Source organism: Candoia aspera, chromosome 4, assembly GCF_035149785.1.
Source record: "Candoia aspera isolate rCanAsp1 chromosome 4, rCanAsp1.hap2, whole genome shotgun sequence".
In the NCBI taxonomy this organism is placed as follows: domain Eukaryota; kingdom Metazoa; phylum Chordata; class Lepidosauria; order Squamata; family Boidae; genus Candoia; species Candoia aspera.
Window position 1 is genome coordinate 106,974,571 of NC_086156.1, and position 12,763 is coordinate 106,987,333.

At 41.7% G+C, this 12,763-nt stretch overlaps 1 protein-coding gene across 1 annotated transcript; it reads right to left on the reverse strand.

Moving 5' to 3' along the window:
* Positions 1 to 5,875: 5,875 nt before the first annotated feature.
* On the reverse strand, positions 5,876 to 12,427 carry LOC134496936 (vomeronasal type-2 receptor 26-like). The gene is made up of 6 exons (XM_063302650.1): positions 12,126 to 12,427; positions 11,320 to 11,605; positions 9,026 to 9,880; positions 7,892 to 8,119; positions 6,869 to 6,995; positions 5,876 to 6,777 (listed from the first exon to the last, which is right to left on the reverse strand). The coding sequence occupies exons 1-6, from the start codon at positions 12,425 to 12,427 to the stop codon at positions 5,876 to 5,878; spliced, it is 2,700 nt and encodes an 899-aa protein (XP_063158720.1).
* Between the last annotated feature and the right edge of the window lie 336 nt (positions 12,428 to 12,763).

The window sequence follows — 12,763 nt, forward strand, 5'->3', positions numbered from 1 at the left end:
ATGACCAATGCCATTTCCATGCCATAGACAGGCCCAAACCCCAAATGAAATGGGTGCAGATAATCCATTTCATCCAGGAAACAGCACAACCGCCTTCTCAACAATCTTTCCCCAAAAGGGAAGTTTGGAGACAGGAAAAAGTCATCCAGCAGGGTGGAATGGAGCACCACCCTCTTCCCCAGATAAGCATTAATCACTGCCAGAACCCACCCATATGTAACCTCCTGGGAAGCCTTCGTAAGCCAGGAGGAACATGGAACTAAAATACAGGTGGTAGTGCTCACACTTCCTAGGAACCTGTCCACTTCCTTGGGAGCAACAGGGTCAAACTATTCCCAGATAACTAGGCAAGAACCTGCCCCAGCACCTCCACCAGACCAACTGCCAAGCTGACATCTAAATGGGAATGAATCCAAGTGACTTTTTCTTCCAGAAAAGCAGCAAATGCCTCAGCATGCTGCTGCAATTACAGTAGATCTCAGTATCCTCCTTCCCCAAAAGGAAATGGGTCACCTTAAAGAAGGTTGCTGGGAAATTATCTGCAGATACAATTAGTGCAAAGCTATTTACACTTTGCCACCTGAATCACCACAAAGTAGGCTTTAATAGCAGCTCTGAATCATGTTCGGCCCAGTTCATTCTTCATCTCCACCAGTGGCACGCTAGACATCTCTTAATCCATTTCATCCCTCTCAATTCCTCTCTATACCACAAGGGGCAATGAGGTACATGGGTTGAGAGAGGTTGCATGGGCACAGTCCTGTCCAAAGCCCCAGTCACCTTACAGTTCCAGGCAGTAATGAGGGACTCAGCTGGACTGCACAGCAGATCTTTTGTTATAACCATCTGCATATATTTTGTTATAGCCACCTATATTAGATTCATGCCCCTCCTGGCTAGTCAAGGCCACCCAAGAGGTGACATGTGGGTGGGTTCTTGCATTGGTTAATTCATCTTTGGCGGAGGGGGTTTTGCCAGCACTTTTTAAAGAAGCACTGGTTTGCCCTTTCCTGAAGAAGCCATCACTGGACCCCATGGTATCATTTTGGGTTGGCTCCGGGAGTTGGGGGTGGGTGGCACAATTTTGCGCTGTTTCACCTCCTTCCTCCAAGATGGATCCCAATCGGTGTTGATAGAGAGAGAGACGTCCAACCCATGGCACCTGCTCTTTGGGGTGCATTACGGTTTGGTGCTCTCTCCACTCCTTTTTAACATCTACATGAAGCCGTTGGATGAGATCATCTGCCACCACAGGATGAGGTACCATCAGTGTGCTGATGATACCCAATTGTACATCTCTGTCCTGGGTGAACCAAGTGATGCTGTGGATGTCCTTTTGTGGTACCTGGAGGCTGTGGGGGTCTGGATGGGGAACAAGAGGTTTCAGCTGAATCCTGGTAAGATAGAGGGGCTGTGGGTGCAGGGTTCCTCTGAATCTGGGGATCTACCATTGCTAGTCCTTGATGGGGTTGCAGTTCCCCAGATGGACCTGGTGTGCATTTTGGGGGTCCTATTGGACTCCCTGGCCCTGTAGTCTAGGCTGGTGCCACACTCGATACTCAGCTTCACAAGTTTCTGAGAGAGTTATCCCTCCCTCTGGCCCTAGCCAGGTCTTGGTAATGCAAGTCAGATCAGCCTTCTTTGCAAGAATCAAATCAGCAATAAGGCAAGCCTTATTACAGGCTGATGTGGCTTTTAAAAGCAGCATCCAAAAACCCTGGCCTCCAAAGATCTGTTGACCAGGCAAATGGGATGAATTCAAGGGGTGAGAACACGAGATCAGTACAAGACACCATGGTCACATTCCCTGCTAGTGGCCCACCCCTTGTCTCCTACCATACTTCCTTTACCCAACACCACCAAGATATACTGCCATACCCTGCCAGCCCAACCAACCATTCCATCCCCCATCTTCAAATCTCTTCTCTTGGACTAAAAAGGGAATCCTCTTCAACCAATATACTGTTGAGGTTTTCCTACTAACAGATTAAGACTGCTATATGTGCCTAGTCATTTTGGCCGGATGAAAAGGTTGCAAGTGATTGTCTCCTCTCACGTGCTTCATGCAAATCACCTGGGGGGAGGAAACCTGCCCGGACTTGTTCTTACTTCCTTTTTTTTCTCTGCCGGCAATGTAGACGAGCAAGGCTTGCTCCAAAGGGAGCTAAGTCCTTTAAATATGTTTTGTTTTTGTTTTGCTTTCTGTAAATAAATTATTTTTTATAGAAATGCTTGGTGTGTGACTTTTTTGACCTCTCCTGGGCTAAAGGCTTTCCCAGCATCTGCCAACATATACAACCAGGAGTAAGGTGAACCTGACAGATATTATAGCAATTGCTCTCAGCACCTTCAAGCCATCACCCTTCCACTCACCACAACATCAGAGAAGGTCACATCAAGCACTCCCTCATCCCCCCTCCACTCACCCTGCATCTACTCAAACTCACAAGCACCTTCCTGGTTTCTCTCACCCAGCAAGCAGGGAGGTACTCACCCTGCCCAGCTCTCACCCAGGGCAGAACAACCACAGTTGCCTAACCCTCATTAAACAGCCTCCCACAACCCCAGGATCTCCCAAGCGACCTCTCAAAATAAGATCGTAGACTACTGAAATTAGAGCAGCAGTGGTTCTCTTCCTTTATCTGTGGCTACTTTTAGTCAGTGGTGGTGGTGGGGAGAAGTTGAGCCCTAGGACCCTGCACTGCAGGTCTCTCTCCTCTCCTCTCATGCTGATGTTAAACCCAGTTATCCATCTCTACCCCTGGCTGGGCAGGTGATGCTGTCACAGAGCTGACCAAGTGCTTGGAGGCTGTCAGGAGAAGGAACCAACTTTGACTCAATGCTGGCAATATGGTAGCTTTGGGCTTTTGGCCCCTGCGGGTCTGATATATTTCATCTTTGACTCCGGATCGGGTGACACTCCCTTGGACAAAGCTGCTACAAAACTTTGGGGTCCTCCTAGACTCAGCTCCTGCTCAATAAGCAGTTGGCAACCATAGCTAGGGGGGATTTTGCACATCTTGTGTGCCAATTGCACCCTTTCCTTGATTGGGAGGCCTTCCTCATGGTCACTCATGCTTTGGTCACTCCCTGTTTGGATTACTGCAATGCACTCTACATGGTGAAGACATGTAGACCACCCAGAAGTGACAACTTGTTTGGAATGCAGAAGTGCATGCAGTGTTGGGTGCCCCTAGGTTTGTCTAGATTGTGTTGTTTATTCGTTTAGTCACTTCCGACTCTTCGTGACATCATGGACCAGCCCACGCCAGAGCTTCCTGTTGGTCGTCAACACCCCCAGCTCCCCCAGGGACAAGTCCGTCACCTCTAGAATACCATCCATCCACCTTGTCCTTGGTCGGCCCCTCTTCCTTTTGCCCTCCACTCTTCTTAGCATCAGCATCTTCTCCAGGGTGTCCGGTCTTCTCATTATGTGGCCAAAGTATTTCAGTTTTGCCTTTAATATCATTCCCTCAAGTGAGCAGTCTGGCTTTATTTCCTGAAGTATGGACTGATTTGATCTTCTTGCAGTCCAAGGCACTCTCCGAATTTTCCTCCAACACCACAGATCCAAAGCATCTATCTTCCTTCTCTCAGCCTTCCTTATGGTCCAGCTCTGTCAACACCTCTGCTCTCAACTCCCTTTGTTCTCAGTATGTTGCTAATGAACATACTAAATCAAAGGAAGCAGTTCTGCATTGGACTACTTGAGAGTGGAAGCTTTAGTGGAAATGGGTACCCACATCTGGGAGTGGTTGTTAGCAGAAAGGGGAGTGGTAGCCTAAAAGACCCAGATTGATTCTAATGGCCTGTTAGCTTTAGAGATTCAAAAAGTCCAATCTAAATTCTATCCTGATAATAGAAGATGAAATCAAGCACTGGAGACTGAGACTCCACTGACTGTTTTATTATAAGTAACCTTGACCATGGAAACCTTACTGCCCAGAAAGTAGATGTGATATTTAAGTGACAATTCTACACCCAGATCCCCAGGGCATCCACAGCAACACATTTTCAGACTTATACTACTCTGCCATCACCACCTGAATGTGACCATCTAGAGGAAACCCTCAGTTTTGCTCTGTTCTGTTAGGATAGTAGGGACCCCTATCCCAGTAGGAAAGAATGCACTTTTATAACTCTTGATCAAATGTTCTTTTGACCTGTCTCTCACCAAAAGACTTCTTAGTTAATAGATACCTGATGCAACATATTGTGTTTTACAAATTTCTTTCTCTGGCATAACCTGGTCTTGAGGGACCTTTTGAAGCTCAACAGTGACAAGGTCAATGTCATCTCAGAGGGGGAAATTTTCAACAGCCACGCTCCATGGAGAAAAAATCCACCACCTAGGACCTCCAAATGTAGCTCCTCAGGCAACGGGACCCATAACATGCCCTCCCTGCTGGATCTGGTAGGATGGGCAGATGAAATTGAGGTGAAGTGGTCCCTCAAATAACCTGGTCCCATGCCATGAAGGGCTTTTATTGTAAGAACCCCTGACCTTAGAAACCTCACTGCCCAGAAAACTATGCAATATTTAAGCATTAATTCTACACGCAGATCTGCAGGCATCCACATCAACACATATTCAAATGTCTACTACTCCACAACCACCTCTTGAACATGAGCCTCTAGAAAAAAAATCTTCAATCTTGCTCTTTTCCTTTAGGACAGATGGGACCCGCATTCCACTAACAAAGAGTGCACTTTTATCACTCTTGATCAAAGTGCTCCTTTTCGATCTGTACCTGCCTCTGGCCAGAAAACTTCTTATCAATAGATACCTGATGCAACATATTCTGTTTTACAACTTTCTTTCTCTCACCGTCCTATCTGAGGGAAATCTATACATGGGCTTGGGGTAAAGAGACAACCTGCTTCTTATTTCCTCACTGAACCTGCTAAAACACAGTTTGGTCCTACGACCTCATAGCATGCTTTTCTCTTCAGTGAACACCCTGTAGCATATTTATTAGAAAAGGACCAACATGTGATACTAAAACACATTGTACTCCGGATGGATTGGCTTTGGACTTGTCACAGATTCATTTGCCAGAGATTTCCTGGTCTTGGTTACAGAGGAGAAGATGAAAGATCAGCCAGGTGGCCAACTGGAAGATCATTTCAATTTACCTCCCGCTTTGTGGGTGACCACCTCACACAATATGCACCTGAGAATTTTCAGGGTCCGATATTTTTCAGGAAAAATACATAGGCATCTTTGTTCAAATGAAAGCTTCTCTGTATATCATCTCCACTCCTTTTTTAGACATTCTAATCTGCATATAAATAAATCCCAATCAGTAAAGTTATTATTCACATTAAATATGATATCCAATTAAGTTAATGACTGCTGTATTTGTCACTGTTGTAACAATGCAAATACTGTTGAAAAAAAGGTGCATAGAGCTAGTAACACCTTCACTCTCTCTTGTCCCTATACCAAAAAATATCAATAAACCAACGTCTGGTTTTATCTATTTATAACAGTTATATGCCCCCATTTGTAAACATATAATTCTGGGCATCTAGCCACCAATCTACAAAAAACCAAAACTATAGCCAAAGTCAAAATAATCTAATACAAAGAAAAAAACCAAAGGCATCATGTAACAAACAAATGACCAAAAACATCCTAATATTCCAGGGCTAAAACATGGAAGAAAAGCCAGGTCTTGACAGCCATTCAGAAGGTAAAAAAAAAAAAAAAAACATTAGGTCCATCCACATATCAGGGGGCAGATAGTTCCATAGGGTAGGACAACAACAGAAAAACTCAGTGGAATTGAATTGTGCTTTCCAGCTAAAAAGTACTTTGGAAAAAAATATCTGACATGTACATGCAAAGGGTCGGAGGCAAAGAGAAAGATATTCAAATCTTTCTTTTCATTAGATGATGCTTATTGTTCAGCTCAGGTCTCATTACAATGATAAAACATTTGGGAAAGAAGATACACACCAATAAGCCAGCACTGGAGGAGATCATGGAGAAGATCTCCACAGCCAACATGTATTTTCCTCTTGTGCTTAGATAGGTTGGAACAAAGCACAGCCAAACACTGCAGAAGACCAACATGCTGAAGGTGATGAATTTGGCTTCATTGAAACTGTCAGGTAACTTCCTAGCTAGGAAAGCAGCAGAGAAACTGACCACAGCCAGGAAACCCAGAAAGCTCAAGACACAGTAGAACATGGTAACTGACCCCTCACTGCACTCCATGATGACTTCTTCAGACAATGAGTGCACATCGAAATCTGGGTATGGTGGGGACATTATCAGCCATACAGAACAAAAGCTGGCTTGAACAAGGGAGCAGGAAAGAAGAATGAAACTGACCATTCTTCCTCCCACCCATTTCCTCAATCTGGAACCAGGTTTGGTGGCCATGAATGCTAGAACCACAACAAAGGTTTTGGCCAATACACAAGAAACCGCTACAGAAAAGATGATGCCAAAAGCTGGTTGTCGAAGGAGACACACAATCTTATCAGGTTTCCCAATAAATAGAAACACACAAAGGAAAGAGAGGAGGAGGGAAACAAGGAGAATGTAGGTGAGATTCTTGTTGTTGGCTTTGATTATGGGAGTGTCTTTGTGTTTAATGAATATTGTGATTACCAAAGTTGTCATTAAAGAAAAAGAAAGAGAAAGAACGGTCAGACTGATCCCCATAGGCTCTTCATAGGACAAAAACATGAAACGCTTTGGAATACATATATTTCTTTCAGGGTTTGGATAATAATCTTCAGGACATGGAGAACAGTCATCCAGATCTGCAAAAGAATGCAACAGTGGTGTATATAATGCATAACACGCACAGTTATACCAAATGATTTAGTCCCATTATATTTGGAACCTTCCTACCCTTCTCTTTTGAGATTTTCCCCTCTGGACATGGAAGACAATCATAGCAGCAAAATGGCTCCCCTTCTTTCTTGACTTTGCTGTATCCTGCCTCACAAAGTTCATTACACAGAGAAAATGGTGATGCCTATCCATGAATGAAGAAGATTATTTTGAGATATAGAGGGGAAAGGAAGTGCTTGGAAAGATATTGTTACTGGGGAATCAACATATTAAAAATGGATTGATAAACAAGTTTGAAATAGTAGGAAGACATTCTGAGAGGTAATTGGTTTGAAACTGTTTCATTAAACATCTACAATTGTATTAATTTATGGACTTCTAGTCATGTACAGCTAGAACCATTATTCTCACCCTCAATAGATCATGTCAGTATGTCAGTGCTGAAAAGGGATAATGGAACCATAATCTTCATCTAGAGACTGAATAAATCGAGTGCAGAGGACTGCAATTGTCAAAATCTTGGCCCGTGTGTATGTGTGTGTGAGGGAGAGAGAGAGAGACAGAGAGAGAAAGTATGTATTAAATATTTTAAACATTGTAAAGTTGCTAAGTTCAAAAAACACTGATCTAAATGGATTGGAGAATAGATTATGTATCATCCTCATCCAGGAAGACAGTGGCTCAGCTGAATAGGGGTGATGGGACCTACATGCTGATATGTATTGGTGATACCGATCTGATACCAATATGAATATAAATAGGGGGTAACATTTTGAAGAAAACCAACTTATAAGATTGCAGCTTAGATTTCAGAACCAAGTTTTCTGGGTCCATGACTAAGAAAAACTCAGAGTGAAAAAGAAGCTTTTTTGATATTGTAAATTGTAGAAATTTATAAAAAAATTGGAGTTTAACTACAAATATGAGATATGTAGGGGTCTATTTCCATTCCTAGGAAAGTATAGCCTTTTGAAGAAACTGAAATATTTGCTTGTCCCAGAGAAGGAGCTAAGAACCATATTTCAATCTGGAATATTTGTAATGTTTAAATTAAAGAAAACATAACTAGTCAGATCCCACCTGATTAAAGCTTTTTGGCCACATGATGGAATCCTCATATATGTTGAAGGACTTGTCTGGGGAAACCATGGGATCTATCCTTCCAACCTGGATCCTCAAAAATGACTGGTTTGGGAATGTGACCCAGTTATTAATATCAAATCCACCAATTAGTTCCCCATCTTTGTCAAATGAAATATTTTCCCCAGCACTGTTGTTGAACGAGACCCTTCTCAGGAACGAATGAAGCTAAATTGAAAAGAGAGAGGGAGGGAAGATAAAATATGTAAGAATCATCCATCATTCTGTATCTGGTCGAAGTCTGTTCTATATGGACTCAGTCTATCTGACTGCTCTATCGTATTTCATTATTAATCTGTGAGTTTCCTAAACACATGAACAGATGAAAATGTACACATATATTGGAATGTATTGTTCTGTAATAGAAGGCCTTGGGGGGTGGTAATATTAGTACATGAGGAAAGGGGGTATCCTGATTGTTTAAAATGTTTTTTCCTCCCTTGGTGAGTTTCAACCTGTGTCCCTAGAGGGAGGTATTTGTTTCCAGCAGGTATCCTTCTCAGGAAGTATTCATGGGGTTTCTGTTTTCATTTCTCTGAGCATTAGTGAGGAATATTGGATAGGAGAATCATATGACAATATGGATGCCTGACTCTAGGACACCATCTTTAGCAAGGTCATGAACAGCTCTAGCACTGGAGATGATGCAAAGGGAACACCATAGCATCAATTCCAAAGTTTTTTATGTAATGATTTACCCTTGTTATTATGAGTTCATTTTCTCCTTCAGTGTGTGAGCCACATCCAGGAATGGGCATCAGGATATTCCTTGTCTGGAGGGCACTGGAGAAGTAATAAATGCAGGGGATGTCTTCCATTGTTTCTCTCAAAATTTGACCAAACCAAGGGTCTTCTCTATATAAGGAGACTATGATGTATATCTATGATGCATAATGTTAATATACAATTGCTTCTTATGTCCTCTGTGGTCCTTAGTTAGTATAAGAATGGAATTGGGGGTAGACATGGCACTTAGATGCCCCAACTTCCTTTGGAATGAGCCTTCTGTGTGGCCTGAACTTGCAGATCTCCTGCGTATCTCTGCTGTGAACATTACCCTGCTCTGAACATTACCTGCCACAATGGTTGGTTCTGAAGCTTCTGCACGCTTCTACCCACAATAGTGTTGTGCTTGATTTTTGATGAACGCATTGCCTCCAAAGCATGCACTACAGCATAGACAGCATTGTATACATTGTAGCTCTGGCCAGTCATACTAAGTTCAAACACAGATGCAGGAAGGGTTGCCATCTTCTCCTTCCTTGTACAGATTGTGCCATACTGATTATTCGGATCAGAGTGGTGGAACAAACACCTGAATGCTTGTGCCCAGAAATGCCTTAGAAACACATCATGTTCTGCTATGGTTGGATTTCTAATCAGAAGAAATTCCCGGAAGCCTGGCACCTCCCTTGAATGAACTGCAAAAGATAAAGCACCTTGGAGGAAATTTATATCCCAATCTCTTTGAAGAGAAATGGATGTGAAATCCATTTCAGCAGTCATGATCCAGACCTTTGTCTTCATTGATATGTCCTCCACTTCTGAATACTGCACGAATGTTTTCAAAAAGGTCATGGACTCCATTGCACCATATAAAATTATCACCTTGGCTGTGCTCTTCACAATAATATAGAAGGTTTTGTATATTTCATCCATTACATCTGTAAAATCACTGTAAAAATCTACATTTGGGAACTCTGCTATGAAATCAAAGCAGATGCCATGCAGGGAAAACACGGGGAGCACCTCCTGTACAAACGTCTCTCCTTTGGCATCATTCACAGCAAGAACTCCAATCCACGTCCACCTAAAATACAGCAATAGCTGGAGGAGGCCCCTGTGTTGGTGGGATTCATCTGGAAACATTTGTTGGATGAAAACAGCTTGAGCTGCTTTATGCATGAGTGGAGCAGAGCCATAGATCAGCTAAGAAAATTAAGGGGAAAAATGAAGAATGTGTAAGGCTGTTTTTCATCCTGAATAGTGGTCTTTCTTTGATTTTTGTTTTGTGCCCTTGAGTCACTGTTGACTCCTGGTGACTGCCTGGACAAGGCCCTGCAGTTTTCTTGGCAAGATTTCAGAAGTGGTTTCCCATTGCCTGATTCTTAGGGCTGAGCAAGAGTGACTAGCCCAAGGTCACCCAGCTGGCTTTGTGCCTAAGGCAGTAGTTGAACTCATGATCTCCCGGTTCCAAGCCCAATGCTTTAACCACTACACCAAATATACTGCTATACTTCCTAAATTATAATGCCTATTTAATGTATTGTGAACATGAGATATTTATTTATTTAATTATTTAATTCAAGTTCCATAGCTGCCATCTCAGATAAGTGACTCTGGGTGGTGAATAATCATAAAATCAGTTATGAATTTATCTGGACAAGAACTAAACCTATTGGCCTTAAGAGAAAAGTGTGTTGAGCATGTGCTCTACTGCTCAAGGCTGAATAATGAACAACAACAACAACAACAAGACAATTGCATGAGTGTCTTTTGAAAAATAAGTTACAAATTATGGGGGATGTTTCAAATCACAGCACTGACTTTCCAGATGCACGAAGGCTGTTGCATTGGGAAGGAATTCCCATTAAAATAAATGGAAACCTTTTCTTCAGAGAACACAATAAGCATAAGAATTTAGTGGGGGGTCAAAGGCTTAAAACCCCATACAGCAGAATCTAGATCCAGACTGGACATCCCGTGCCAACAAAAAGTTAATCATTATTTTTTTTGATTCTGTGTTTAGGTTGATATTCTTGCACAAATTGAATATGACTTTTAGCACACTGCTCACAATTCTCTGAGTGGCCAAGACTTTTGGTAATTGAATGCAAAAGGATAACACTTAAATATATACACATATGAATATATAGCAACCTGTCTTCTGGTTTCACAAAGATTCCTCTCCTTGCCAAGTATGAACACTGATTATGCCATCAATCAAAAATCCATGAGAAGTCTGAATTAAAGCTTTTTTCCTAAAAAAAATGACATCTTTTAGCTTTAGAGGAAATGTTTGCATTTGGAGAGAATAACTCATAACTTCAAGCAGAGACCTTCGGACTAAAATGATGCATTACTTTGTGATCCAGAAATTGATTCTGGAATGAAGCCATTAGATGGATGAAGCCTAAAACAAAGGCCAGGTAATGTCCATATTTGTAAATGAATGCAAATTACAAGTGTGTTTCACAAATTGGAAATTTTGTGTACATTTTTAATCAAGACTTTCCTCTTCCAGCATAATGTAAGCTTTCTATTTCAATCGTACCCTTTCCCAACCCTCAGCCACAAAATTGCATCCAAGTAATCAGAAGAACAATAAATGGCTTTTTCAGTTGTTATGTGTCACTAGCACATTTTACCTGGGGAATTTTGTAGATGTCCAGTATGGTTGCCATGTGAAGACAGATGTCAGGTCCCCCAATAACTGCAGCTGGATTGTTTTGCACACCACACTTAAAATTAGGGATTAATCTATTTTGAGCAAAGAGAAGCTCCATTGAGGCAAGGTAGGTCCAGCTTGGACTGAAGTAGCTATTATAGATGCTGAATCCCATGGTGACATTGGGTAAAATCTGGGGATTTTCATTGATCTCCTTTATAGCAAAATCTAAGGCCAGGATGTGTTGGTAACTCTGGAACAATACCCTGCAATGAAAATTGCATGCTGTTTTTAAAGCAAATGGTTCCCAAATGTATTTCCTTTATTTGTGCTTAAATTCATTTTAATACTGAGCATTTAATAAATTATATAAAAATACACTATTTGAATAACATCTGAGCAAATGCAAAAAAACCCTCTCCTTCGGACTTTTCTGAACAAGCAAGCATTGGCTTTGTTTTTGTCAATACAATTTGCATTGCACAAGTATATCAAATTCACAGTATCACAAACCAGCTTCATAACAGTGGATGGGAACTAAGAGGTAATAAAGTTACTTCTGATACCAATAATGCAAAAAAAGGAGTCATAGCTAATCTTAGCTAACTTAGACCTGTACATAAATTTAAATCAAACACAGTCTGAGTCCTTGTGCTATCCCTTGATTTTTATTTGTCCTTAGTGGTTATTCTACGGACATTGTTATCAAGGTGTTTTGGTATGATTAAAGCAGCCTGTATGTTCCTGGGTGATGGTAGCTGTAGTGGCGATTGCCTTGAGACTTACGCAAAATCATCAAGAAGTTCCAAAGAAGGGTGTTGAATGAAAGTAACAGGACTGGAAAAGACATAGAGCTGAGAAATAATGCTGGCAATTCTGAGATCTCCAGACTGAATGTACTTATGATGAATAGGGAGAGGTTTACTAATATTGCAATTATGATTGGGGACCTTACACACCACCCAGGCATTGATACTAATAATGAAACAATAAATACCACCATATTGCCTGAAAGTCTTCCTTCGGTATACAAATACACCTGTTTCCACTTTGGCAAGTGCATATTTCCAAAGTGCAGGGCCTGCCATGATTCTCTCAATTGTTTTGAAGACCAAACTGGACAATGTAACACATCAATGATCAAAGGGAGAAACACCTGTCTGCCTGCAGCCCCAGCTCTGAACATTTGGGGGAATATTAATAGCATCCTTTGCCTTTGTTCATGTTTTCCACTCTGATATTCTCAAGGATTTGGAAAAGACGTGGAGACAATTATGTCTAATTGGATAATTACAACGTACAGTGGATAATCACATACTGAGAGTTTTTCATTCAGTCTCGCCTTAAAGAAGAAACAGTGGAAATGTTTTATGGGCTGTGGATCAGGGAAAGATAAAGCCCACAATAATAAGAATGTTAACAGA

What these genes read in the sequence shown, in the direction of transcription:
- LOC134496936 (XM_063302650.1), bottom strand. Translation starts at nt 12,427, where the DNA reads ATGGCAGGCCCTGCACTTTGGAAATATGCACTTGCCAAAGTGGAAACA. An exon ending in GAACTTCTTGATGATTTTGC is followed by an intron (nt 11,606 to 12,125) that starts GTAAGTCTCAAG and finishes TTTTCATTGCAG; the next exon opens with GGTATTGTTCCAGAGTTACC. An exon ending in AGAACCAACCATTGTGGCAG is followed by an intron (nt 8,120 to 9,025) that starts GTAATGTTCAGA and finishes TTTTCAATTTAG; the next exon opens with CTTCATTCGTTCCTGAGAAG.